A 24676-nucleotide genomic window follows, 5' to 3' on the forward strand; every position below is an offset into this window, starting at 1 on the left:
TGCCTCTCGGGTGCCGCGTTCTTTTCTGCCGGGCAGTGCGTCGAAAAAACCCGAGAAATCGTCATTATTTTTCCCTCTCGGGTGACGCGGTCTTTTCTTAGTGCTTTTATATGGCCGAGCACACGAGTGAAGCTGAAAGTGGATTGTGGCTGCTCACTCAAGGATGAAGGATCAATTGGTGAGCTCGTTTCATGCTTTTTTTTTAATCTGTAAAATATGTATGACCGCACATTTAATCGTTACATAAATATGATTTTTAAACAAACTATGAATGGTTCGTCACTGTAAGTGTCAGCATAAACTCTTATTCATAACTTTTTTGTTTTATATTTTTTTATATAAAATCTCTTACCTTTATTTTTATAAATAAAAAAAAGCATTGAATGGTTCGGTCTGTTTGTCTGTGCTAGAATGGTGCGCCACTGTAAGTGTCGGCATAAGAATATTATGTGATGGTCCAGCCAATAGATTTTTTTTCAATTTGAGTAAAACATCCTAGCAGCTGTTGCTTTTAGCTATTTGTTCAACAAACTTTGAATGGTTCGTCACTTCAAGTAACGACATTATTTTCTCATATTTGAAAATTTTTCATGTCAATTGAAAATATTATATTCCTAAGTATGCTCACAAATAATCGTTTATCATGGTCTTATCGCTTATCAAAGTGAATCCTGTGACCCAACGATCCTCCCCATTAACAACCATCCCTCCCAGTAACCTTTGTGGAGATGCAGAGGAAAACACGGTCTCCAAATAGCAAAGGTTACACACTAACATTCCTCCCCTAAATCCCACCTGACTGCAAGGACGTGGCCGGCGCCGTTATTGACCATGTATAAATAGAGGCACTGAATTATGCACACTGAAGAAGATTATGGCCAATCCCAGCCGAACTTCTAGTTGATTCTTTGTGCATATTCACTGACTTCGGTCAATCACGGAATAGCAACCATTGATATGTGTAGTCAATCTAAGCTAAGCTAAGCTAAGCTAATTAATTTGAGATAATTTGGTACTGCAATATACAATATGAATGGTTTTGCAGTTTTGGACGTAGTATTTATGTTCTTTTATCGCAGATTTTAGTTTTTCTTTTAGTTATTCGATTATCCGGAGTGAAGTAAAAATCGATAATCCGGACAATCGAGTCCGACCTCCGATATACTCTTTCTTTGGCTGTCATTTTATTTGCGGTAATATATCAATAAAAATGGCCTTATTATGTCAGGTCTTAATGAGCTGCCCTTAAATTATCTTGTAAATCGCAAAATTTTAACCGGTATAGGCCCGAATGAAAGCAAAAATACTAAAACCTTTTGAGCGATGACTTGACCCAGTGACCCACCGGTTTAACTTCGGCCACAGAAATATTTCCAAGTTCTTCTGGACACTTCTAGAAACTAGATATGTATGCCAGTATACTGAAAAAAAAATCATTTGAATCCGTTAATAAATCGCTGAGCGGTGAGGGTTTAGCATTTTTGCTTTCACTCAGGCCTATACGTGTTAAATAACGTTTTTTTTCTGAACTTTTGAAGGTGTTCCACGGACAGAGTTATACCAGAAACATAAAATCCCAACATTCAAAAACGCTAGCATTAATTTTCTTCTTTTTTCAAAACAGGCTATCTCAAATATATGGTTTTGAAAAGCAAGCTATCAAGCATGAGATAATAAGTGTTTACGGGGGACATGGTCAGATAATGATACCTCAATTGAGTTCATAGATAAAAAAAAACGATTTTTAATAAACTTGACCTAACTTACCCTAAATATATAAAGTGTTTATCGTGACAGGATTTTGTTTGCTTCAATTTATTTATAATTTTATTAGATAATAGTTCCAATTTTTTTATGTGATTCTTTCGTATCACAAGAGATGTAGCTTCAGAATCATCTTCAGAATTTAATTTTAATCCTCTCTAGAGATTTTTACTGGTTTAACAACAACATAAAACATAACAATCCAGAAAAATTATTTGGGATCAAAAGCTTGTTTTTGCGACATAGTTTTGAATTTTGCTTAAGGCGTTATTTCTTCCAAAGCAGTCCATCAAAAATCATCACGACAACCGGTTACAAGCCCTACAAATTCTTGAAATGTGTCACATTTTCTGTGACACGAAAACGGTCAACTTCAGGACCGATACAAGCAATTTGAACGTTGTATACTCAGGTTTTCTGCACTCAATCGCCAATTGAGTGGACTATAGAACACTATCACTCTACGTACAATGTGTGCTTGCCCTTTTCTTGTGTTTCACATAATCTCCCTGAGTTAGCCACTCATTTATATTTTATTTCAAACCTGTTAAGATATTTTCGGGTGAAACCTGTAGAAGTTTGTGCTCCGTTTACATTAAAATTATGTGAATTATTTGTAATGTAATTCATATCTGCTCAAACATGTTCAATGGACATCTAAAATTAAATTAAGCTAAAAATATGTCATTGCTTTGCATTTTAATTTACAGGCTAACAGGCTGATGTCTTCACTTTTTCGTACCTTTTTAACCCTTTAATACCCAAATTTTTATTTTTGATCTAAATATAATTTTTCGTTATCAAAAATCGTTCTAAACACGTTTTGGACAATGATTTATTTTTATTCGCAAATTTGTGAATTTTGGTTTTTTATTTTTTTTTTTTTTTCTATATTTTTGGACATCCCTATCGTTTTTCATTTTTTCTTCATGCCTCTTCTGGTAACTGATTTTTGGCAAAACAAAAAAAATACGATACTTTCGAAAATATTAAATACTTATGTTTTTGCTGGAACATATTTTATTTTCCGTGTAACTAACGGAAAAACAGATTTGAAATTATTTTAATTCTACCAGGCTCTTGTTCTGTGATAAGGTACTAAACATAAAAGGTACGTTTTGATATTACAGTTAAATGAACTCCAGGCATTTGAAGGTTATACAAAATACAATTTTTTAAATAATTTTTAAAAAATACAAAAAAGTTTCAAAAAGTCATAGAAAACTTTCCTTATATGCCTATTATGAGCCAAGGTTTAAGCCAAAAATAAAATCATGTTGTTTTCCGAGCTACGCAAAAATACACAACATTCGAAAGTATACCCTGTCTAAATGCAGGGTTGAGTATTAGAGGGTTAAGTAAAAGAATTTTTAGGTGTTTTTCTGCTTTGATGTGTTGACTTGTTATCACCATGATTTTGATTTACAGGCAAACAGTCTACAACAAAACTCAAACACATTCGTTAGACTTCTATAATGAAATGTATATAAAAAAAATGTTATCGCTTCAAGTTTTGATTCACTAGCAAATGTTTTAAAATAATGAGGGTTATCTCAAATTCTTAGCTAAATAAATTTTGAGTGTAATCTGAAATTTTAATTTTGTCACAAACATGTTCGCCGAACCTCTATATGCAAATCAATGCAGAAAATAAGTATTTCAGTACATTGTATTTGGATCTTGGGATGTTGGGGCCTTACTTAGCCGAGTGCTTAGAGACCGCGGCTACAAAGCAAAGCCATGCTGAAGGTATCGAGGTTCGATTCCCGGTCGGTCCAGGATCTTTTCGTAATGGAAATTTCCTTGACTTATAACTTACCAAAAGATTGCTGTGAAAATTTCCTTTCGATTTCACTAAAAAAAACTTTTGTTCTTCGATGCATAATTTAGGAGATATATTTTTTTAAATTTGAGGTATGTTTATGCAATCGTGAAAATTCATCTAAAGTTTTCCGAGAAAACAGACCACTAGAATTTTTTTTTGAATTTAACTTTTGACCATGTATCTTTGAGCTCTACCTCCGATAAAACTTCCATACAAATCGGGAAAATTCGGCACATATTGTCCGATAATAAAAAAAATCCCCTTATCTCGCTAACCCAATATCCTTTCCATGGCAATTGTGGAGATGCCGAAGATTCTTCGGATTCTAATAACAATGGTTTTCTAACTAGCAATGGTAAGCTAATCCCAAGCACCATCCATTAAACCTCTGCGCAACTTTGATTGCTCTGGTCAATCACGATGTAGCAACTCGATACCTCCCTAACTCGATAGTCTCTTTAGTATTGAGTTATGGAGAGTTGAATGCAAAATTATTATTTATGCGTTTATATATTTATTCTATATTTTATTACCGTCGTTGGGGGTAAGAATGGGTCAAAAAAGGATATGTACGATTTATTTATTGAAAAGTTTTCGCAATTTAACTCCAACAAACTTCAAATTTGGTGTGTTTATACTTTGACGGTACTTCAACAACTGTCCAAAAAAAATAGAAAAATATTTATTCACTTCGGCGCTATAAGTGAATGAAAAATGACCCAATCTCACCCCATACAGGGGGTGACATTGGGTCACTGTAATTGAAATAACTTGTTTCTGAGAATATGATTGCAAAACCATTCACAGCTGAAAAATAATGATGAAACACGATGCAAAAAAGACGAAAAGACATCTAAGGTGTTTCACAAGTATGATAAATCCACTTTAAGGCCCAAGTAAAAATGGAGCAAATGCCAAAAGTGAAAAACCAGTTTTTGTCGTTTAAATCGACTAATCGACAAAAATAAAAACACACGGCTGTTTTATTTGCAAAATAAAAAGGCTGTGTGTTTTTATTTTTTCCGATTTGTTGAACTGCTATTTGATTTTTGACATTTGCTTCATTTTTACTTGCGCCTTAAAGAACAATTATAGCAAAAAATTGATGAGCTTAGAGAAAAAATATGTAAACCCAGCATTTATCGTCAAGTTTACAGACAATTTTCTCGTTTTTCTCCTCAAATTGTTTTCAAAGTCTCATTCCCATTGCCATAAAGCTTATTCAGTTTCCCCAAAAGTTTACAGAAACAGTGATTTTTTTAAACCTTCGCAATTAGTTAAATTTCGGTGCGACAATTCACGATCAATACATTTTAGGCAGATGTTGACGTCATAATCCCGGTATTTCAGCGATCCAGCTCCTTTATACTTCCGTGAGTTGTTTCTATAATATGAAAACACTAATAAATAAGGAAATAAAAAACCCTTTGATAAAATATTACGATGTTGTTGCGCAAGAAAAACAGTTGCTGGTTTGAAAAGTTGTCAAAAATGCGTTGCATTGTTATTCAATTCACGGAATCCTCAACTAGACTTGTTTGATGTTTCAGCGATGCTGTATTTAGAAAGAATAAACACATCTTAATGAAGAAAGAGTACACATGGCACCGTAAAACGACAAAAAAGTAGACTTGTGATTTCATTCACCATCGTTGTTTCTTGACCCATTCTCACCCCCCATTTTTAATGTTTTAGGAACCGCACCGAAAAAAATGAAATTTTTGTGGAAAAATCAAATGGATTCCGGAAAATACGTGTGAAGTTTATTAAAACGACTTTAATCCTTCTACTAATATAACAAAACAAAATAAAGTACATGCGTTATACTTATTTTTCCGTTTTGACCCAATCTCACCCCCCAGACCCATTGTCACCCCCATCGACGGTACCCATCTTCTTGTTTTTTTGTTGAGTTCAAGTAAGTTTACACATTGAAATTATTAATTGATGACAATTGGTGCTCAAAAAATGAATATTTCAACGCATTGCATATTTTTTATATACATCAAAAATAAAATTTGTGAATTTTTTGAACAAGATCAAACAACTGGTATACATATTTTAATTATTAGAAAAAGTAGATGGAGTACCGTGTACCTTTTAATTCCGCTCCTAAATGCTTATCTTTGACAGATACGCGTATTTCGACTACCACTTGCAGTCTTCTTCAGTGTCAGTTACTCGTATGAGTGGATACGAGTAACTGACACTGAAGAAGACTGCAAGTGGTAGTCGAAATACGCGTATCTGTCAAAGATAAGCATTTAGGAGCGGAATTAAAAGGTACACGGTACTCCATCTACTTTTAAGTTTCTCTATTTGAGATTCTGCTCAGAGTATTCGAACATTCATTAAAGAGTTATTAGAAAATGGTTGAAACTCATGTATTTATGTTGTTAAAACCATTCATACAAGTTTGCCACCCACTGGCCATAGGGTAAAGGCACCCCCCGCCTGCCCGTGGTATGAGTGAGTGTCAGTAGCTCTGCTCGGTAAGGTAACTCACGATGACGATTGCTGACCGCTCAATGATTGTCGGCTTTTTGGAGGTTCTGCCCGATGCGCTCTCTTGTTTACCCTTAACGATGATGGCATAACGCATACCAGTTAAGGTGCGCCTGTATTTTCGACTCCACGGGTGAGAAATGCCGCGCGCCATCAGCCATGTTCACGCGAAGACCACGGTGAGAGCGAGAGTGAAGCTCCGACAGAACCTCTGAAGCCTGAAGCAGGTACAGTACCAAGCCAACTCGGCCCTCTTTGCCTGCGATGTTGTTTTGTGTCGTCGGTTCCAGCGGAGACGGGTTTGCCTGTATCTATCCGTCCATACGACACCCCTCATGGTTTCTGAGCAGCGTTCACGTTCTTGGCTGTATTTGTAGCGCGGCCCGGAGGAGCTGGTCTTGGTGACGAGCGCTTTGTACCAGACCAGAGCTTGTTGGTTTCCATCACATTTTATGCTCAACGGCTGCTAGTCGTACTGCAGACTCGACGAGAGTAACAGTGAGTTTTGTGCTCGGGAACCGCCGCATAGTAGCAAAGATTACAGTCAGTTTCCTTCTTTTTCTGCAAGGCTCACTCCACACTGTAGTGTAGAACACAGTCAGAGAGAGTGTCCTACGGGTTGTCTGCCAACCGACAGAAGAGAAGAGTTAGTCATTCGCAAATAGTTTAGTTTTTTTTGTGTTAAGCGATAATTCCCGTATTCTAAGGCACTTCAGTGCGGAGAATTACCATCGAAAACGTGCTTTCGAAACGTGGTCTTTGTCGTGTATTGGCGTGATTCGCGAACCATATGTTTCCGTAACAAAGACTCTTGCTAACGCGTAAATTAATCCGTCCTGGTCAGGGATCAGTTGCCTCGTGGCTCGGAGACAGCCTTGAATCCCTGCACTGCCGGGAGGCTCCATTACGAATCCCGGGATCGCTCCAGACAGGAACCAAAAGGAGCAGAACACAAAGAAACAATACACAAACAGTTGCCTAATAGCTGCGCCGCGTCAGTGTATCAGTGTCAGTGAAATTGAGGCTTTGCAAAGAAGCGAATAATGCACAATTTCTGTTCAATGGTTCTGTGTCTGGTTGTTGGAACAGAAATCTTGATTTCTGGCCCGACCCGTTCAAAGTGATTATCATTCCACTTCCCAGACCTTCCCTTTCTACCTTCTTCCAGACACTAATTCATCATCACCCCTTGGCTTCCCTGTTTCAGCCCTGCCGAATCCCTCAGTGCATTCTTCCAAGTTGCACTTTTTGTTCTTTTTTGTTTCGTTTAGTTTTTTTCTTCATTCCACATCTCACACAAACATCCTGTGCTCGGATCGTTCCGACGAGAGACTTTGTGTTTTCTTAAGTTTTCCCTTCATTTTTGCTTCCCTGGTCTGGTTTGGTCTGCCATTGCATTTCTCGGCAGCGCCGCCGAGAACAAAAAGAAAACGGGACCTCAGCGGTTCTTTAGAAACCAGAGCCAGGGTAAAGAGAAGTTAGAAGCTTCCGAAACAGCATAGTCATAACTAACAAGACGCGACGCCGCGGCAAATGTTGGGAAAGAACTTGAAACGCAGTGCAATTGAGCGAGAGAGTCATAAAAATATGCTGGAAGCATAAACATACCGAGTTAAAAAGTAAAAATAACGATCTCTTTCGTCGCGGCACGGTTTGTTCTGTGTGCGGTGCATGACTACGGGCCTGCCCTGCCTTGCTTGCAGCACTACCCGAAGCCGGGATGGTGTGTGAGCCCCTGGCATAGAGGCTAGAAAACAGGGAGGAACAGGAGGATGCATAACGAAGAAGAAGAAGAAAAGGGAACGAAAGCAAGTTTTGGAAAACGCGTATTTTTAGAAGAAAAAGAAGCCATTCAATGAGAAGTGCAGCGGGCCCCACCATGGAGCTTCTGGAGGCTACGATTTGATGTTTAGAATCAGAATCGTTCGCCGGATGTAGCCGCAGACTGTGGATTTGAAATTGTGTGTTATTAAATATGTGTGCATTTTCTCTCATTTCCAGATTAGTGAATTCAATAACGAATAAAAGAAAGTGAGCGAATAGAAGAGCGATAAATTCCTAGTTGTTGAAAATTTCCCGTAGAGATGCTAGAAAGTGAAAATACAGAAAGTGTAAAGAAGGGAAAAATTGTTGCATGTTTAAGCCAAAAATAAAAAAAAGTGAATAAGCGTAGAAGCAATGCAAAACGAGCAGAGTGAAGTTTGAGATTTTGCGCCAATTTGACCCCCAGCAAAGAAAATATTAATCAAGTGTGACGAAGTGATATATAAGACATCAAAAATCATCAAAATAAGCATTGATGTGCGTGCAGTAAAATGGCCTCATCTCCCACGCCATCGCTAGAATCATTACCCGGTGCATCAAACTCGATTGGATCATACGGTGAACCAGCGGATTACCTATCGGACTCTCCCTTAACTACCCTTAGTGGTTCCGCAACCGGATCTTCACCCCCAGCCAGTGACTCTGCCATCTGCGACGACTACGTGACAGCCTCGAGCCTTGAATCGGCCCAGTCGAACAGCTCGGAATCGCTGTTCCCTCGGTGCACCGGCTGCAAGAGCAAACAGTCGGATGCTGTTGCAAAGTGTATCGATTGTGTGAACTTCCTCTGTGCCAACTGCGTTACGGCTCATCAATTTATGCACTGCTTTGACGGACATTCTGTGTTTCGCATCGGAAGCTCAGCCTCCAGTACGGGGTCAACGACCTGCACGACAACGACCATTGCTAACGGAGGGCTAGGTTCGCTAGAAGGAAGCCTGCTGGCCAACAACATTCTCAATAGCAGTAAAATGATGAACGGCTTTGAGCCGGCACCACATCGCTTGACCTCGCTGAATTTAACCATAAAGGACGAAGCCAGTAGTTTGGTGAAATCAATCATGAATAATGTGATAACGCCACCCACATCCAATGGAACGGGTGTAGGAGGTGCAAATGGAAACCATCCGATAAACTCTGTCAATCAGCTCAATAGCCAGTTGTCAGCCCTGAACGTTAACGGCGTAGAAATGAACGGTCAAAACAAGCCAAATTATTTCTGCAAAAGACACACCAACGAACTGTTGAAGTTCTTCTGCCGTACTTGCAGCGTGCCCGTTTGCAAGGATTGCATGCTGATGGAACACCCGAACGGAGTGCACGAATGTGAACACAACCCAGACTCGACTCCGAAACAAATCGAAAGTCTTCTACACACGGTTAGCGAAGTCCGAGCCAAGGCAACCGAACTGCGGACGCTAATCAAGAACGTAGAGCACAACTCCCAACGAATTCAGGTGCAATACCACAAGGCTCAGAACGAAATTACCGACACGCACCAGTTCTACCGCTCGATGCTTGACGAGCGCAAAGCTGAACTGCTCAAAGAACTCGAAAGTTTCTACAACACGAAGAACATGTCCCAATCGGTGCTGTTGACCAAGAGTCAGGATCAGGTTGACAAGGTGCTGCAAAGTTGCGAATTTGTCGAACGCCTTAGTAAATGTGCCGGCCTAGCGGAGACAATCATGCTGCGAAAGTTTATGGAAAACAAACTCCTGCTCTTCCCGGCCATCACGCAAGACTTGCAATCGTCCTATGAACTCGATTTCGTCTCCAACTACCAAGCGATTCAGGTTGGCGTTCGGAACACATTCGGCTACATCCGATCGACCTCGGATGTCACCTCATCGACCAAGCAACCCCCAATTGCACGACCAACATCGACCAACAACTCAAACGGATCCAACGGAATCATCGGTTCCAACGGTTTAATCATGACCAATGGCAACAGCCCGTCCAGCAGCACCGGTAGTCTGAACCTCATCCAGCAGAACCCAATGATGGTGAATGGGGGCAGCAGTCACATGATGGACAGCAGACCTTTCTCGAACTCCAGCAACAACACCGCAAACAGTCACCACCTGTCCACTTCACCCTCACAATCCAACGGCGGCATCTCATCATTCGACTCGAACATCATCTCCAAACGCTTCAACAGCGCCAACAGTCTGGGACCATTCGTCGGTGAAGTTCAGCCCCTGCAACCGCTCAATCCCTACGAAAAATGGAGCAACGGTGGCAACGACATCTTTAACAATGTCAATGACCAGTACACCATTCCACTGAACCACATCCCGCAGGAATCGATGATCGATCTCAGCTCCAAGTTGATGAACACCAACATTTTCCCACCAAAGTCGCAAATCAAGCGACAGAAGATGATCTACCACTGCAAGTTTGGTGAGTTTGGCGTGATGGAGGGACAGTTTACCGAACCCAGCGGTGTAGCGGTGAATGCTCAGAACGACATCATTGTTGCCGATACGAACAACCATAGAATCCAGATCTTCGACAAGGAAGGTCGCTTCAAGTTCCAATTTGGCGAGTGTGGCAAACGCGACGGACAACTCCTCTACCCGAACCGAGTAGCAGTGGTGAGAACCTCCGGTGACATAATTGTGACCGAACGATCGCCCACACACCAAATCCAGATCTACAATCAGTACGGTCAGTTTGTGAGAAAGTTTGGAGCGAATATTCTGCAGCATCCACGGGGAGTTACGGTCGATAGCAAGGGTCGTATTGTGGTGGTTGAGTGCAAAGTGATGCGTGTGATTATCTTCGACCAGTCGGGCAACGTACTGCAAAAGTTCGGCTGCAGTAAGCATCTTGAATTCCCGAACGGTGTCGTGGTAAACGACAAGCAGGAGATCTTCATCAGCGACAACCGTGCGCACTGTGTCAAGGTGTTCAACTACGAGGGCCAGTTCCTGCGCCAGATCGGCGGCGAAGGCATCACCAACTATCCGATTGGCGTCGGTATCAACGCCAGCGGTGAAATCCTGATCGCGGACAATCACAACAACTTCAATCTGACCATCTTCACCCAAGACGGCCAACTGGTGTCCGCATTGGAAAGCAAGGTCAAACACGCCCAGTGCTTCGACGTCGCCCTGATGGACGACGGCAGTGTAGTTCTCGCCAGCAAGGACTACCGATTGTACATCTACCGGTACGTGCAGGTGCCACCCATTGGATTGTAAAATCCGCGAGGCGAACGCCCCCTTCGCCACCAGAAGAACCATGACCGTGAGACTGTGTGGAAGAACTGTGCCCCGAACCGATCGCGAAAATTATCAAACAATTACTAGTGCTCCCCATGACGACACCACAGCCGGAAACTAATACGAACAGCATTCACAATCAACTCTAGTCCTCGCCGCCGCCGCCGCCCTTCCACTGTTCGCCATCGCCATTGGACGATGGAAGTGTGAGTGTGTATGTGTAAGAATGTGTGCTCGCCCGACAGGAAGGATGAGACGGAAAAATTACCCCCAACGTACAGGTAAGTCTTGAGTGCCAAATGACACCCAAACCCCCCTGATTCTCCACGTCGTAAAAAAAGCAGTTTCATCGGATCCGTAATACCTTCTACACAGCAAGCAAACTAACGAGCACCATGCATTCATAATCTCTCGGCGGGAAGCTTCCGAGCTGGTTTCATCAATTTCCAATTTTTTATTTCCGCTGTCGTTGACGTCGTCGTCGTCGTTTGGATGTCCTTAAAAGAACGGTGGGGCCTACAAACAGTTGGTTCAGGGATTGTGCATGGTCCTCGGCAGTGGGCATCAGACGAATGATCGGCCGTCACCCGAGCAAAACATTTGATTGATTGATAAACGGTGGGATGTCCGGTGATTGAATTTTGTTCTACAAATTTTCGGTTGAAAACCACACAGAAAATCTGTTTACCCTCTAATACCCAACCCCGTCTGTAGACGGGGTGCACTTTTGAATTTTGTGTATTTTTTCGTAGCTCGGAAATCAAAATGATTTTATTTTTGGCTCAAACCTTGATTCATAACACGCATATAAAAAAAGTTTTTTATGACTTGATACTTTTTTGTATTTTTAAAAATTGTTTGAAAAATTGTGTTATTATATAACCTTCAAATGCACATGAACCCCGTTAAAGTGTAATATAATAAATTGTACCTTTTATATGTTTCTACTATCAACCTATTGCAGAAGAACAGCTTGGTGGTATTGAAATAATTTCAAACCCGTTTTTCAGTTAGTAAAAATAAAAATATTTCCAGAAAAATATTAAAAATTTATTATTTTCAAAAGTATCATAAAAACTTGATTTTTTATTATTGTCAAAAATCAATAACTAGAAGAGGTTTCAAGAAAAAATGTAAAACAATGGGGATGTTCAGGAATAAAAATTATAAAAATCAAAAACCAAAATTCATAGGTTTTCGAATAAAAATAAAGCATTGCCGAAAACTTGTTTAAAACGATTTTAGATAACCAAAACTTATATTTAGATCGAAAATAAAAATTTGGGTGTTAGAGGGTTAATATCATTGAGAAGTACTAAATTTTATTTTATTTGTGGTTTTCTATATCTTGATTCAAAAAGATTAACATTGACAGGAAACCACTGCGGCTATTGTTAATACACTTTTTTATATATATTACATTGATCAATTTAGCACAATTAAATTTGTTTCTGACTTTTTCTAAAATTTTCAAAATTTAAATCCTGAACAGAAAGCAGCCTCAATATTTCATAAATTTGTATCTAGAAACAAACTTTTCCATTTTTCTCACAGTATTCAGTATTTAAAAAAATATGAAACTTCTGGTGGAAAGTAGAAGTCCCAGGAATTCTATTATAAATTTTAACTGAACTGCTTCTAAGATTTTTTCAACTGAAATGTGTGTAGTATGCGGCCCATTTTTATAAGTAAAAAATCAACTTGTTAAAATCTTGGGCTACACGCCCCAATTTTTTTTTCATTTGAATCCTCGGAAGCATCTGCGGTAATTTGAGACAAGTGCGTTAACTTTGTAGGCCGTCATTGAAATTTGTACGCACCATTGATGATTGTTGCGAATTCATCTCACGATTTAGAGTCAAAGAAAATCAGTTGGTTTTGCACTGACACAGCTGAAAAAGTATCAGCATACTTTATGTATGTTGGCGCGTACAGTGATCAAGAACTATCAAGAATGACTTTTATCACTTTGAAAGTGCACGCAGCAAAGTCATCATTGATGCAAAAACGAATGACGGGCTTCTTCGCCTCAAAGCCTGATTCGCTGCTGACAAGTAATTTTCTCGGCCTATCTTGATGCATGGGAAATTTCTGCAAGGAATCGATCAAGAATGCGCTTTTTTTTTCTGATCGCAGTACGCAGTTGAAAAGAAATGTCAGTTCAAATGGGAGTCGCTGTAGAAAATTTCGGCAAGAAGGTCCTTATGAGAAAACTGGCCGTAATCGTTCAACTGTACAATTTCTTATAAATAATAATTTTGGATTTTTTTTATCAAAAACGCTTATTGAATGATTCGCGATCAGGTGATGTTTTCTTCCAAAATAGGAAACCATCACCTCCAAATTAGTTCTAATACCTACGTTATATGAATAATGGAGGCTCGTCGATCGTCACAAGTTTCTCGTTAGACAGTCAATAGAAAACGTATATTTTCTTATCCTCATTGAAATTTGAAACCAAGAGGGAGGCCACCTGGAAAACATAATTTAGATGTTGGTATTTCTAATAATTGTTTTTGCAACTCTTTGTTACTTCTCGAAATATTTTGGTGAAAAAACTATGGATTTTCTACAATAAATTGCTTAAAACTCATTAAAACATAAAGATATTTTCTGGGAATGTTCAGCAAAGTTTTGTGTATTGGAAATATATACATAGTTCGAGAACATTTTGAGCGATGAAAATTTCTGTGAAAAGTCAAGTGAATGTTTGTACTTTTGAAGAGGATTTTATATGAAAATCAGTTTATTGTAATGTATAGAAATAAAGTATCTTCGACCACCTTTCTTCACATAACCTTTAAAACAACTTTGTCGAAGACTCCAATTTTTTTATCGATCAACAGAGACAGAAATGTTTAACATAAAAACTTAACATATAAGTAACTTTGTTGAACAAAGCATAGTAATATTTTTAAGTCTTAACCACTACTGTGATGTGGTACGAATTTGTTTAAATAAATATCTGTCTTTTCTACAGTAATTTTAATTATATGAGGATGTTTTTTTATTTGCTTCATCCTCATCGCTAGATGGCATATATTTTCCGAAAATCTGTAGAATCGTACATTATCTAGAAATTGTATATCTCTTGATAATTTTGTCGCAGGTTATGAATTACTTTGTGTTACAAGGAGTAAAACCTCTCGAAATTACTAACACTTGGCTAAGGATTAGTCTTCAATTGTTTTTGAGTACTTGAGTGTATACTGTCTATGTCTATTTGATAATCAAATCAAACAGATTTCAAAAAATTGTCAAACAGAGAAATTATTGAAGAATACAGAAGTTCATGATGTTACTTGGGTAGTGTTGAAGTACACTACTTCTTACGATTTGATGAGCAATGGTGTAAATTATACCTTTCCCTTATATCGCTTAGTCTAGACTTCCCATACTCCAATCTCCTTCCTTTTTCACCTTAAAACTCTAAAAAATACCTTGTAATTGTAGAACTATTTGCGGAATTGTCAAATTGATTAACTATTTAATGTGCTAAGCACTTTTAACAACGCAACAAAAAAAAATGAAGAGAAGAGGCAATAATTTTATGTCTAAACCGATAAAGAAATGCTTTGATCGCTTATAAACCACTGGAAAATGTATTCTCGTAATGTAATGTAGAGCGTACATACAACTTTGTCGTTCCAATTTGAAACAAGAATTTTTTCAACATTTTTGATAGATCATGTATAAGAAACATCGATCATTCGGGTCGTTTTGCAATCATTGGAAATGTTTAAAGTCATTTAATGTTTAGTGTGATTTGCAGTCATTAGGCCCTGTCCCAATTTTAGTACCAAACGCTTTAGATTAGGACAGAAACGCCTTTTTACTCAATTGTTTAAATGGTTCTCGTTGGCTTAAGCCCAAAAACGCTATTATCCGTTTTTCATTTGAGATATTACCACACCCTCTGATTTAAACTCAAATTTTGCGTGTATTTTGTTTTCCGTGTCCCCTTCGAAATGTCAGAGAGGAACAACTCCAGTGTTACAAAGTATAACCCCTGTGGCACTTTTATCGACTAAATGAACGTCCAACATGATCAAAAGTATGAAGTTTCAAATTTGAACCCAGTTTTTAAATTAAAGTTGAAATATGATATAGTCGACATTTGAGCGGGAAAATTTTGCAAAGTAGTAACAAGAACACGCTCTATCGTGTTATTGAATAAAACAACAGATGTCATCAGACATTTTTGGACTCTATTGCTCTAGAATAACAACACTTTACATATTTGAATCAACTTTTGACCATGATTTCAGTACTGCATGATAATTCAAGATTTTAGCAGAAGAAAAAGTACTAAATTTGACCATTTTGCTCAGAAAACTCTGAAAAATTACCTCCTTGAGTCGTAGATCAGAAATCCTTTGGAAAGCTGTTTTCATATCAATTGTAAAACGTTGGTTTTAGTATGGTTCTATGAGTCGAAAGCAAGTAACGAAACATCGATTCTACAATTTTATGAGATTTCCTTCGTACACAATGTCGGGAGGACTCTTAAAAATACTTAACATGATCAATAATCAATAATTTTTCCAAAAGTACTTGCAGAGATGATGAAAACTTCCAAAAATTCTTCCATGGATTTTGCTATAGGATATTCTTATGAATCATGCATCATAAATTTCCAATAGTTCTTCCAAGACTCAAAAATTCCCGCCCAGAAGCACATAACAAGATTATAACACATTTCTATCTTCAGCAGTTAAAAATAACAGAAGTTGATAAAATCGATCGCATGAGCATAAATGACCTACAATTCGTAGTTGCTACTCCATGATTAACCAGAGCAATCGAAGTTGCACAGGAATTTAGGGAATAGGGCTTGGGATTAGCTTACCATTCTTCAATGTGCAAAAGTAGATAAAATCGATCGAGAAGAAAAAATGAGAGTGAACCAAAATGAATTTAATTCTGTATGATAATATTTTTTCAGACACGAATGCACCAAATGGTGTCTTCAATAAAAAAAGATGGGTTTATTCTCATTTTTTTATATTTTTAATAACACATTTATAACAACATTTGTTATATTTTTGACATCGCATTTATAAGTTTGTTGTAAATAACATCCGATGTCATAAACAGTAACACAGTTACTTTTGTTATTTTGTAACATCCTTGCAACAAATTCTGTAATAATTTTGATATAATTATAGCAGTGTTTGTTATATCTTAGTTCAATTTGCTGTAATGTTTGTTAGAATTTTTGTTGTTTTAACTACTAACGGTACAAGTTTCATAACAATTGGTGATATAAAAAAATCATATCAGGGAAACACATTCTGTTATAATCTTGTTTCTTCCGTCTGGTCGAGTTGTTCGTCAATTCTTATAAATATCTACGGATTCTACCCGAATTTCTTGCTCAAAACATTCTACAAAGCATTTCTGATGTTCTTGCTTGATTTTTACTTCAAAAATACTTACCGCTGCTCGCTTCTATGAACAGCGAACCGAAAAATCGAAAAAAAAAACGGGAAATATCCGGGAATTTTATATCACAGGGAGACAATATACGGGAATTTCAATTGCTACCGGCAAAATGCTTCATTTTGGTGTATGGCCTATAAATATTTTGGCCATATCCAAGGTATTTATAGGCAACTTAAAAAATAGTTTGCTTGACACTTGTTTAAGGACTTCAAGTATAATAAGCTGATTACATCCAAAATTTAATTGATATCAAAAAATCCGATACGAAAATCCTGTAAAATCGCTTACTGCAAAGAAACATTCAATTTCCTCCAAGAAATACTTCCCACTAAATATGACGCATAGGAGCTTCCTCTGTGGCTACAAAGCAAAGCCATTTTGTTGAAATTAAATGGCATAATACCAAATCCAATTTCTCGTTTATGTGGCATTTAATGATGAACGCTTATTTTTAATCCCCCTTAATGATTAAAATCAGTTTTTACCAGAGAAAAAAAATGCTTTGAATGATGATTTTAAAATAACTATTGATAATATTACCAATTGAATTCTGGTTAATGCATCGTCTATTTTATACTAAATACGAAAATTAGTTCATATACACTGCTAGGATTTCGTTCAAGAAACTTTCATAGAACATTGTGGGACATTTTCAAACGATTACCTTCTAACTGGTTCTGGGATTTCCTAAGTATGAATACCTGCATTGGCCTTATTTACATTTTAAGGGGTTCTTAGAGTCAACACGAAATTCCCAACGAATTATTATGATTATAATTATTAGGAATTTAATTTTCGCATAGCTTTCTTCGTAGCTCTTCGTCTCCACTGGGACTTCTACGGCTTAACTTAGTATTCTATTGAACATTTTAACTTTCGTAGCTGGAAGACAAATGAAACATAGATGTATAACCTTTACAAACTTGCCTTCGAAACTGTCCAATTTCAACAAAAGGAACGCATTGCTGATCCTGGCAAAAAAATGATTTTTATTACTTTAGCGTCTTTAGATTATGAAAATCTGTACATTTACGATACATCCATTTCGTTGTTTCAATGTTCTCACTCAGATGATCGCTGCTAGTTCCCAGAAACTCGGATATGTAATGATCCCTATCAGAGTCCTAAAAATACATACATCATATAGATCGAGTTAAATGAACTTTGGAAACAAATCGAAGCCTTAACCCAACCAGTGGATTACAACAAAGTTGTCACAGATTTTGTTACTCAGTTAGCGCGTTTTTTTTACCAAAATGTTTTATCATTTTGGCTGGTTAGTAGTTAAAATAACAAAAATTATAACACAATTTCGTCTACACTGAACTAAGTTGAAACAAAATATGTTATAATTTAAACAAAAATGTAACTCATTATGTTTCAAATCGAACAAAATTATAACTTATTTTGTTATTTCCATAACAGAATTATAACAAAATTTGTTATAGTCCATTGATTTGTTATAATTATGTTTTAATTTGAAACAAATTTTAAACAGATTTTGTTAATAAAACTGATTTTGTTTTGATAATGTTATAATTTCTTCCATCAACTCAATGTGCTTCTAACAAAAATCGAACAAAATTTGTTATTTGTAACAAATCTTGATAAAATTGTACTATAATTTCGAAGTAATCCACTGGTTGGGAAGATTCTAACGGAATTTTTAATCTTCATGAAGAATTCTTGTCCGTAATATTTGACCATAATTATGATTTAACGTCAAATGATCATTGTCGAAAATTAAATTTGCATCAATGTGAACCATCGTCCTGTTTGATATATTTTTTTCGAAATGCTTAAATGCTTAGATGGAAGCATTTGTTGAAAATTTCAACCAAAACTGCTATTTGCTGGAAATTTCTGTATGATAATGTAAAATATCCCACCATCACCCTGAATTTTTGAAATGTTTTAAATAACGATTCTCATGTCTTTCTAATCTTCTAAAATGGTCAAGAACGTTCTCTAAGAATTTTCGGATGCTTTCAAAATCCTTATCATCTTGCTTTTCAATCAGACTTGTGAGTCCTAAATTAAACTTGTGTGTGCTTTCAAACTGTATATCAAGTTTTTGAACTTTTCGCAATTACTTAGTAATATATTGTTTTATTCTTTCAACGCCGGAATTGGCTTTCAAAATTAGAAAAATGGCGAGTGCGTTGAATCACTCTCTCCTCTAGAGGGATCTAGAGTTTGCTCTTGCTCCAATTATGGATTTTGTTAAAATTTCGTTTGCAAAGAAATGTTAACAACAATATTTCTATCGATGTATGTGTTATACGTATTCCAGACAGTTTTTAAATAATTGAAAGGGGAGCTGATAGGATTGAGATTGAATTGCACCAATGACATGTCTAACAATCATCGACTAAATCAAACAAAAAATCGCACATCCCTAGCCGCGATTCGAACTCCCAGCAGTGTTGAATCACACACATCGTAATATAACGTCAATCAAACGCCTATTTCCTAGTCGGGACTCCTCGCACACAAAGCGCGTCATCCGAGTGAGTAGTTGCTACTAGCTGCAGCACCACACCATACCACAGAGTTTCAGTGTGGCAGCTGAAGGCTGAAAGTGGAAAATGTCATGATCAGCAGGCATCTGAGAGCTGGAGCGAGAACCGTACCAATAACCGTTCCGTTTCCTTGCCGGTCGGTACCGAACATACCAAGCTATACAGTGTTGGGCGATACATTTACAACTTTTTCGATTTTCCGTACAAAATGATAACGGGGGCTTTTCTTAATCGAGCGGTTAGAGTCTGCGGCTACAAAGCAAAGCCATGCTGAAGGGAATCGAGCTCAGGATTCCCGGATCTTTTCGTAATGGAAATTTGCTTGACGATATAAGAATGCGAATATGGCAACTTTGACAAAAAAAGCTCTCAGTTATTTACTGCAGAAGTGTTCATTGAGCACTAAACTGGGAAGCAGGCTCTGTCCCAGTGAGGTCGTAATGCAAAAAAAAACCTTTTTTTTGGCAAATTCTCATAATTGAAAGGAAAAAGTTCGACTGATTTGGAAGTTTTGGAACTGCAGTCATTTTGCCCAACGTTTCGACTCTAATCCGAGCCTTCTTCAGAAAGAGAATTCTGATAAGTCTGATTAGTATTTGGTAAATTGGTTACTCAAAAAGTGAACAGATAGCTTCGTGGTATATTTGGCGAAGTTGTTGATTTAGAAGAGATAAACTAGTTTAGTTAAAACAGTTGTTTTGTAAAGTTTTCATATTTTCAGACAAATTGATTTGATTTTTTATCAAAAATTGCGCTTAAAGCCCAAATCTTCATTACTTTTGAACTGATCGAAAAAAGTTACAAATGTATTGCACAATGCTGTGTATGCGCTCACATGCACACCACGATGATGATGATAGTGACGCTGCTGTTGTCGACAACGACCGAGGATGAGGCGCAGAGCGTCGTATAGGTAAAAGCTCTTATCGAGAGGCTCATCGAGTGTCCTTCTCCGATAGTGGCGATGTTGGCAAGTGACCGAACGTCGCGTCCCGCCATCCCCGTACACGCTTTTCCGATTGAGAGCAATTCACAGGGCTGGTAGCGAGACGCTTTTCAGTGACGTGGTCACTGTGAACTGATAAAAGATTGATAGATTTTTGATATTCTAAAAAAAAAATAATATGTTTGATTTGATAATCAAAAATGTCTAAAATAGTAAAGATTATTAGCTTAATCTTTTTTAGCATTCAATAGATTTTGAAATGAAGACTTGAATATAAAATTTAAAAAAAAACTTTGATTTTCCAACATCCATTCTTAGAATAATTCAAAGTTTTCTGTCAAATTGTACACTTTAGGTTAATTATCAGAACTCCAGGTCTAAAAGACTTCCTGTAAGAGCTGGTGTTCCTCAAGGCAGCATGTTAGGACCGATATTACACAATATTTTTACATCTGACTTATAACTTGAAAATTAGACCTTCAAATCGCTTGCGCCAACTCTAAATCTCAATATATTTGCTCAAACTTTGAGGTGTAATTTGAAATGAAAAGAGCACACGAACTTTTAATTTTGTGAACTTTTGAAAAATAATGTAAAGATTTTTTCAAACTCTTACAATTTACTTCTTTTCTATACATATTTTATTTTGTATGTAGGCATATTTTGAAATATATTATACTTGATTTTTTAAGTCACTAATATGATCATGTTATTCTCGTAAGTCAAAATTATTTTGCCGTCTGCCGCTACCAGCCCTGCAATCGCCTATTGGAGTCCTCTTTGGGGTGTTTGAGGATGGCGCCCGCTCGGATAATGGGAGATGTAGGTATTGTTGCCAGATGGGGGGTCTCGAACCGCTTCCAATCGAACGCTCGCCATTAGCTTTGTCACTGGGGGTCGCTCCCAGGCTCGGAATGGGTGAGGGTTGAGAAGTGGTAATTGTTGCTTGTAATCATTAGGAGTAGCACTAATTTGGGGAGGTAAACGCTGCTTGGTCCAAAAGAGGGGGGGGGGGGGGTGTCCAAAGGTGGGGTTTTATGCTCCGCTGCATTGGATATTCAATTTCTGTAATTTGCTTAGCTTGTCGGGGAAAGTCGTTAGCAGGATGCCTCTGTAAATTGGAACTTCTGCCAGACGCATTACAGGATTTTCTGCTTTGCGCTGAAACTTTGTTCAATTAGATGTTGATTGTTTCGCTTTGCATCGGTTTCTTATCAGTTTTAAATTAGTAGTTTATTATGATTGCTGTTGCAGTGGGACGGTTCACTTTTTGTCGCCCTTTTTATTAGATGTAATAGAAAATAGTCTAATTCCATTACGTTACGGTGTTAAACACATTTCTGTTTAGAGATTCACTCAAATTCTGGGCGAAATTGTTTGCAGAATTTCTGATGGAATTCCTGAAGAAATTCCTTGAAAAATACTGGCATCATTCCTTGGAAGGATTCCTGGAGAAATTTCTGATATTACTCAAGGAATCCTCAAGCGAAATCGTCAAGTCAATACTGAAGAAATACCTTTATGAACTCTTGGAGGAATCTCTGAAGAACTTGTTAGAAATAAACGTTATAACGAGGGTTAAGTTAGGTTATATCGAGTTACGTTATATCGAGGTTTGACTCAAATTCCTATTAACATAGATTTGCGTGTCCTGCTAAAGCAAGAAAAAATTTCCCGTTGCTCAGTTTTCTAGAAACCAGAAGTCTATTTCTGCATCGTGCAGTCCCTCGTTCCAAGCTAATTCAAGTTGCAATCATTAACAACCTTCAAACCATCTATCAGCTCTCAACGTCAAGTGTTTCATTCTAATTGAATCATTCAATCCTGCTCGAGTACCTTCAGAAACTCATATTCACTCACCTTCCCAGCCGGCAAATCCGAGTCGCATCATCCCCATCGCCATATGGCCAAGCAATGTACAAAAAGTAGTCCTCAACAAGTGGAACTCGTACAAAACCTCGGACCAGGTGACAGAACCTCACAGCTTAACGATGTCTCCATTAGACAGTGTCCGTACTGAATGGACAGACCGGACGGAGGAAGAAACCTCCAGGGAAGTCACCACAAACGCGTCATCGACAGCGTAACACTCGCCACGGAACGTAATAATTTGTCAATATTTAGCCACGTCTCTCCGCACCAGGGTTCCCCTCAGTCAGGGTTTGCTGGATTATTGACGTGAGTTTGTTGCGCGGACGGAAAGCTTAGAGACAATGATGCGGCGTAGAAAAAAGCTCCGCACTTATCTACTCTTCATCTATGAGTGGTGCCACACCAACATGCAAGGTGGTCACGCTTTGGGTTATTGTACCTTCTGAAGAATCAGTTAGTAGAAGGGCTCTACAAGGGGAATATTTTATAATTATGGATGGTTTTTGAATTGCTTTTAATAAAGCTAATAGGAACTTTTGCTTCCCTAGTAAGAAATTGTGGGTTAAACTCCAGGCCCGTCCTTTTTTTCTCATATTTGTACTTACTATTTTCTTTTTACGTCACCCTTGATAATGACATCAAAATCCATATAGAATTATGTACATGAAGGGAATTCCGCTATACATATGAATCATACATAGGGCCTAACCGATTACAAGGACAATTCGCTTAAATTTACATGAAGTTGATGTAATTTTACACTATGCGTAATGTGAATTTGTGACAAATCTGTAATTTCTTTTATGTGCATCATTTAACGCTGAAATTAACATGGACTTTTCGTTCTGTGTAGAATTGAACCAATCGACTTACCGGCTTACCATAGTGTCTTCCATACGGTCGAATACCCCATCCATCAGTACCTAATCATAGTTTTATGGAAAACTTGCGATATCCAAAGCTTGCGCATAGAAAATATAAACTTTTCATATAGTCTCTTCTACATAACTCTTTCAACATACCGTTTTTACTCATATTCCGAACACTTAAGAACAACGGTGACTTCAAATGCATCTGATTGGCATAAATTAGCTGATATTTGTGTAAATTTTAATTTCTTCGTAAAGTCTAACTGTTAGCTGTTGGGTGTACCAATAATAATATTGATTTGATTATTTTTTGTATTGTTTTAACATAAAAGTATGGAACAACATTTTGACTCAAATGCCAAACACTGTGTTTATTCTGACTCATATTCCGAACACCTTGATTCAAATTCCGAACAGCACGATTAAATCGTATTCAAATAAATAATTTCGCAAATAAATTTATCTGAGCTTGTTTTACTGGTCTCAAACTAGAGAATCACCACTACTCCCGTGGTAAAAATTATATTGGAGACGTTAAAATTGAATTGCAATTGACTGCCATTTCCTTGTTATTTGGTGACATATTTCAGCGAAACATTTCAACCAAATCGCCATACAAAAACCGAGTGTTCGGAATATGAGTCTGTTCGGAATTTGAGACAAAACGGTACCATCTCAACTTGGAGTTCTCATGACTATTTCAACAGTTATTGATGGAAAGGGCTTTTTGTCCGCCGTAATATGAATTTTTGTGACAAAGTGGACCTGAAATCGAACACACCATCCCATTGGCTATCGAACGCATGACTCACTTGGATAATTGGAGAGCCTAACCGTCTCATGTATGGCAAGATTTTATTTGTCATATAATTCCAGCAGTCTATGAAGGTTGTTTCAGTTTTTTGCATCTTTCAGTTTTGATTGCATCGGAAGGATCTGGTTAGGTGTTTGGAGAAACGTTCAGTACTTATTGTATTCCTAGCGAATGTTATGCAGATTTCCGGCGAATTTCTGGACTGTTTAAGTCGAATACTTGGCGGGATTTATCTGTGGAAAGTTCCTTGATAGATTCAAATCAAATATTTGGCTGATTTCTAAAGATTCGTGACAAATTCATCTTGTTATTCTTGACGAATTTCTCTCGAGTTATTCAGTAGAACTTCTATAAGATCCTAGGCGCAACCATGATGTTATTATTGTTCAATTTCACTCGTAATATTTTATTTGATCCAACCCAAGCAGCATTGTTTGTTTCATCTCAAGAATAAGAGTATCTCGTAAAACTAATCACAGTACCGTGCTGCATCAATACCCGGACGCTTAAGACGACATGAATGTTCAAACTGCGATTTTTATATGTTTATTAAAAATTTTCTTAAAGTGTTATTATTAGACACATTCTTATACTTCATATCTTCATGGAAGCGATGGAAATTTCTCGATTTTTGATGATTTTTACATGTAATTCAATGAAATATTGGAGTCTATCTTGTTTCTAAATCCGGACACCTAATACAAAGATGTTTTTAAATCCGGACACTCTTGGATCGAAATCCGGACACCTTTAATATAGGGGGAGATCCCCCAGTGCCGGACAGCACCCAATACCGGACAAAGTCGAAACATTGAGAAATCATGGTCCAATCAAGATGGTGTGTGAGTAGAAAAGAAAGCTATTATGTAGACTAATGTTTGCGTAGAATAACACATCCTCGAAATATGCATCCCTTTTTAAACAAGTAGAAAGTTTTGGAAATCTTTAAAAAATTGACGTATCTTCTTAATTTTGAGCCTATTTAGTAATTATTTTGAATATGGAAAAATACTTTGGATCCCGCAAGCATGATCGAACATAATCCTAATTTGATAGTATGCAT

At 37.5% G+C, this 24676-nt stretch overlaps 1 protein-coding gene across 7 annotated transcripts in view; it reads left to right on the plus strand.

Moving 5' to 3' along the window:
* Positions 1-6505: 6505 nt before the first annotated feature.
* The window catches only part of LOC5565690 (brain tumor protein), a 34062-nt gene continuing 15891 nt past the window's right edge, over positions 6506-24676 (plus strand). For 2 of the 7 annotated variants that reach the window (XM_001649994.2, XM_021844893.1), the window contains exons 1-2: positions 6548-6740; positions 8096-11426. In XM_001649994.2, the coding sequence (XP_001650044.1) occupies positions 8410-11124 (2715 nt within the window). In that variant the 5' untranslated portion in view covers positions 6548-6740; positions 8096-8409 and the 3' untranslated portion in view covers positions 11125-11426. The other 5 variants (XM_021844889.1, XM_021844888.1, XM_021844891.1 and 2 more) reach the window with 5 other exon arrangements.

Source organism: Aedes aegypti, chromosome 2 (assembly GCF_002204515.2).
Source record: "Aedes aegypti strain LVP_AGWG chromosome 2, AaegL5.0 Primary Assembly, whole genome shotgun sequence".
NCBI classification, from domain to species: Eukaryota; Metazoa; Arthropoda; class Insecta; order Diptera; family Culicidae; genus Aedes; species Aedes aegypti.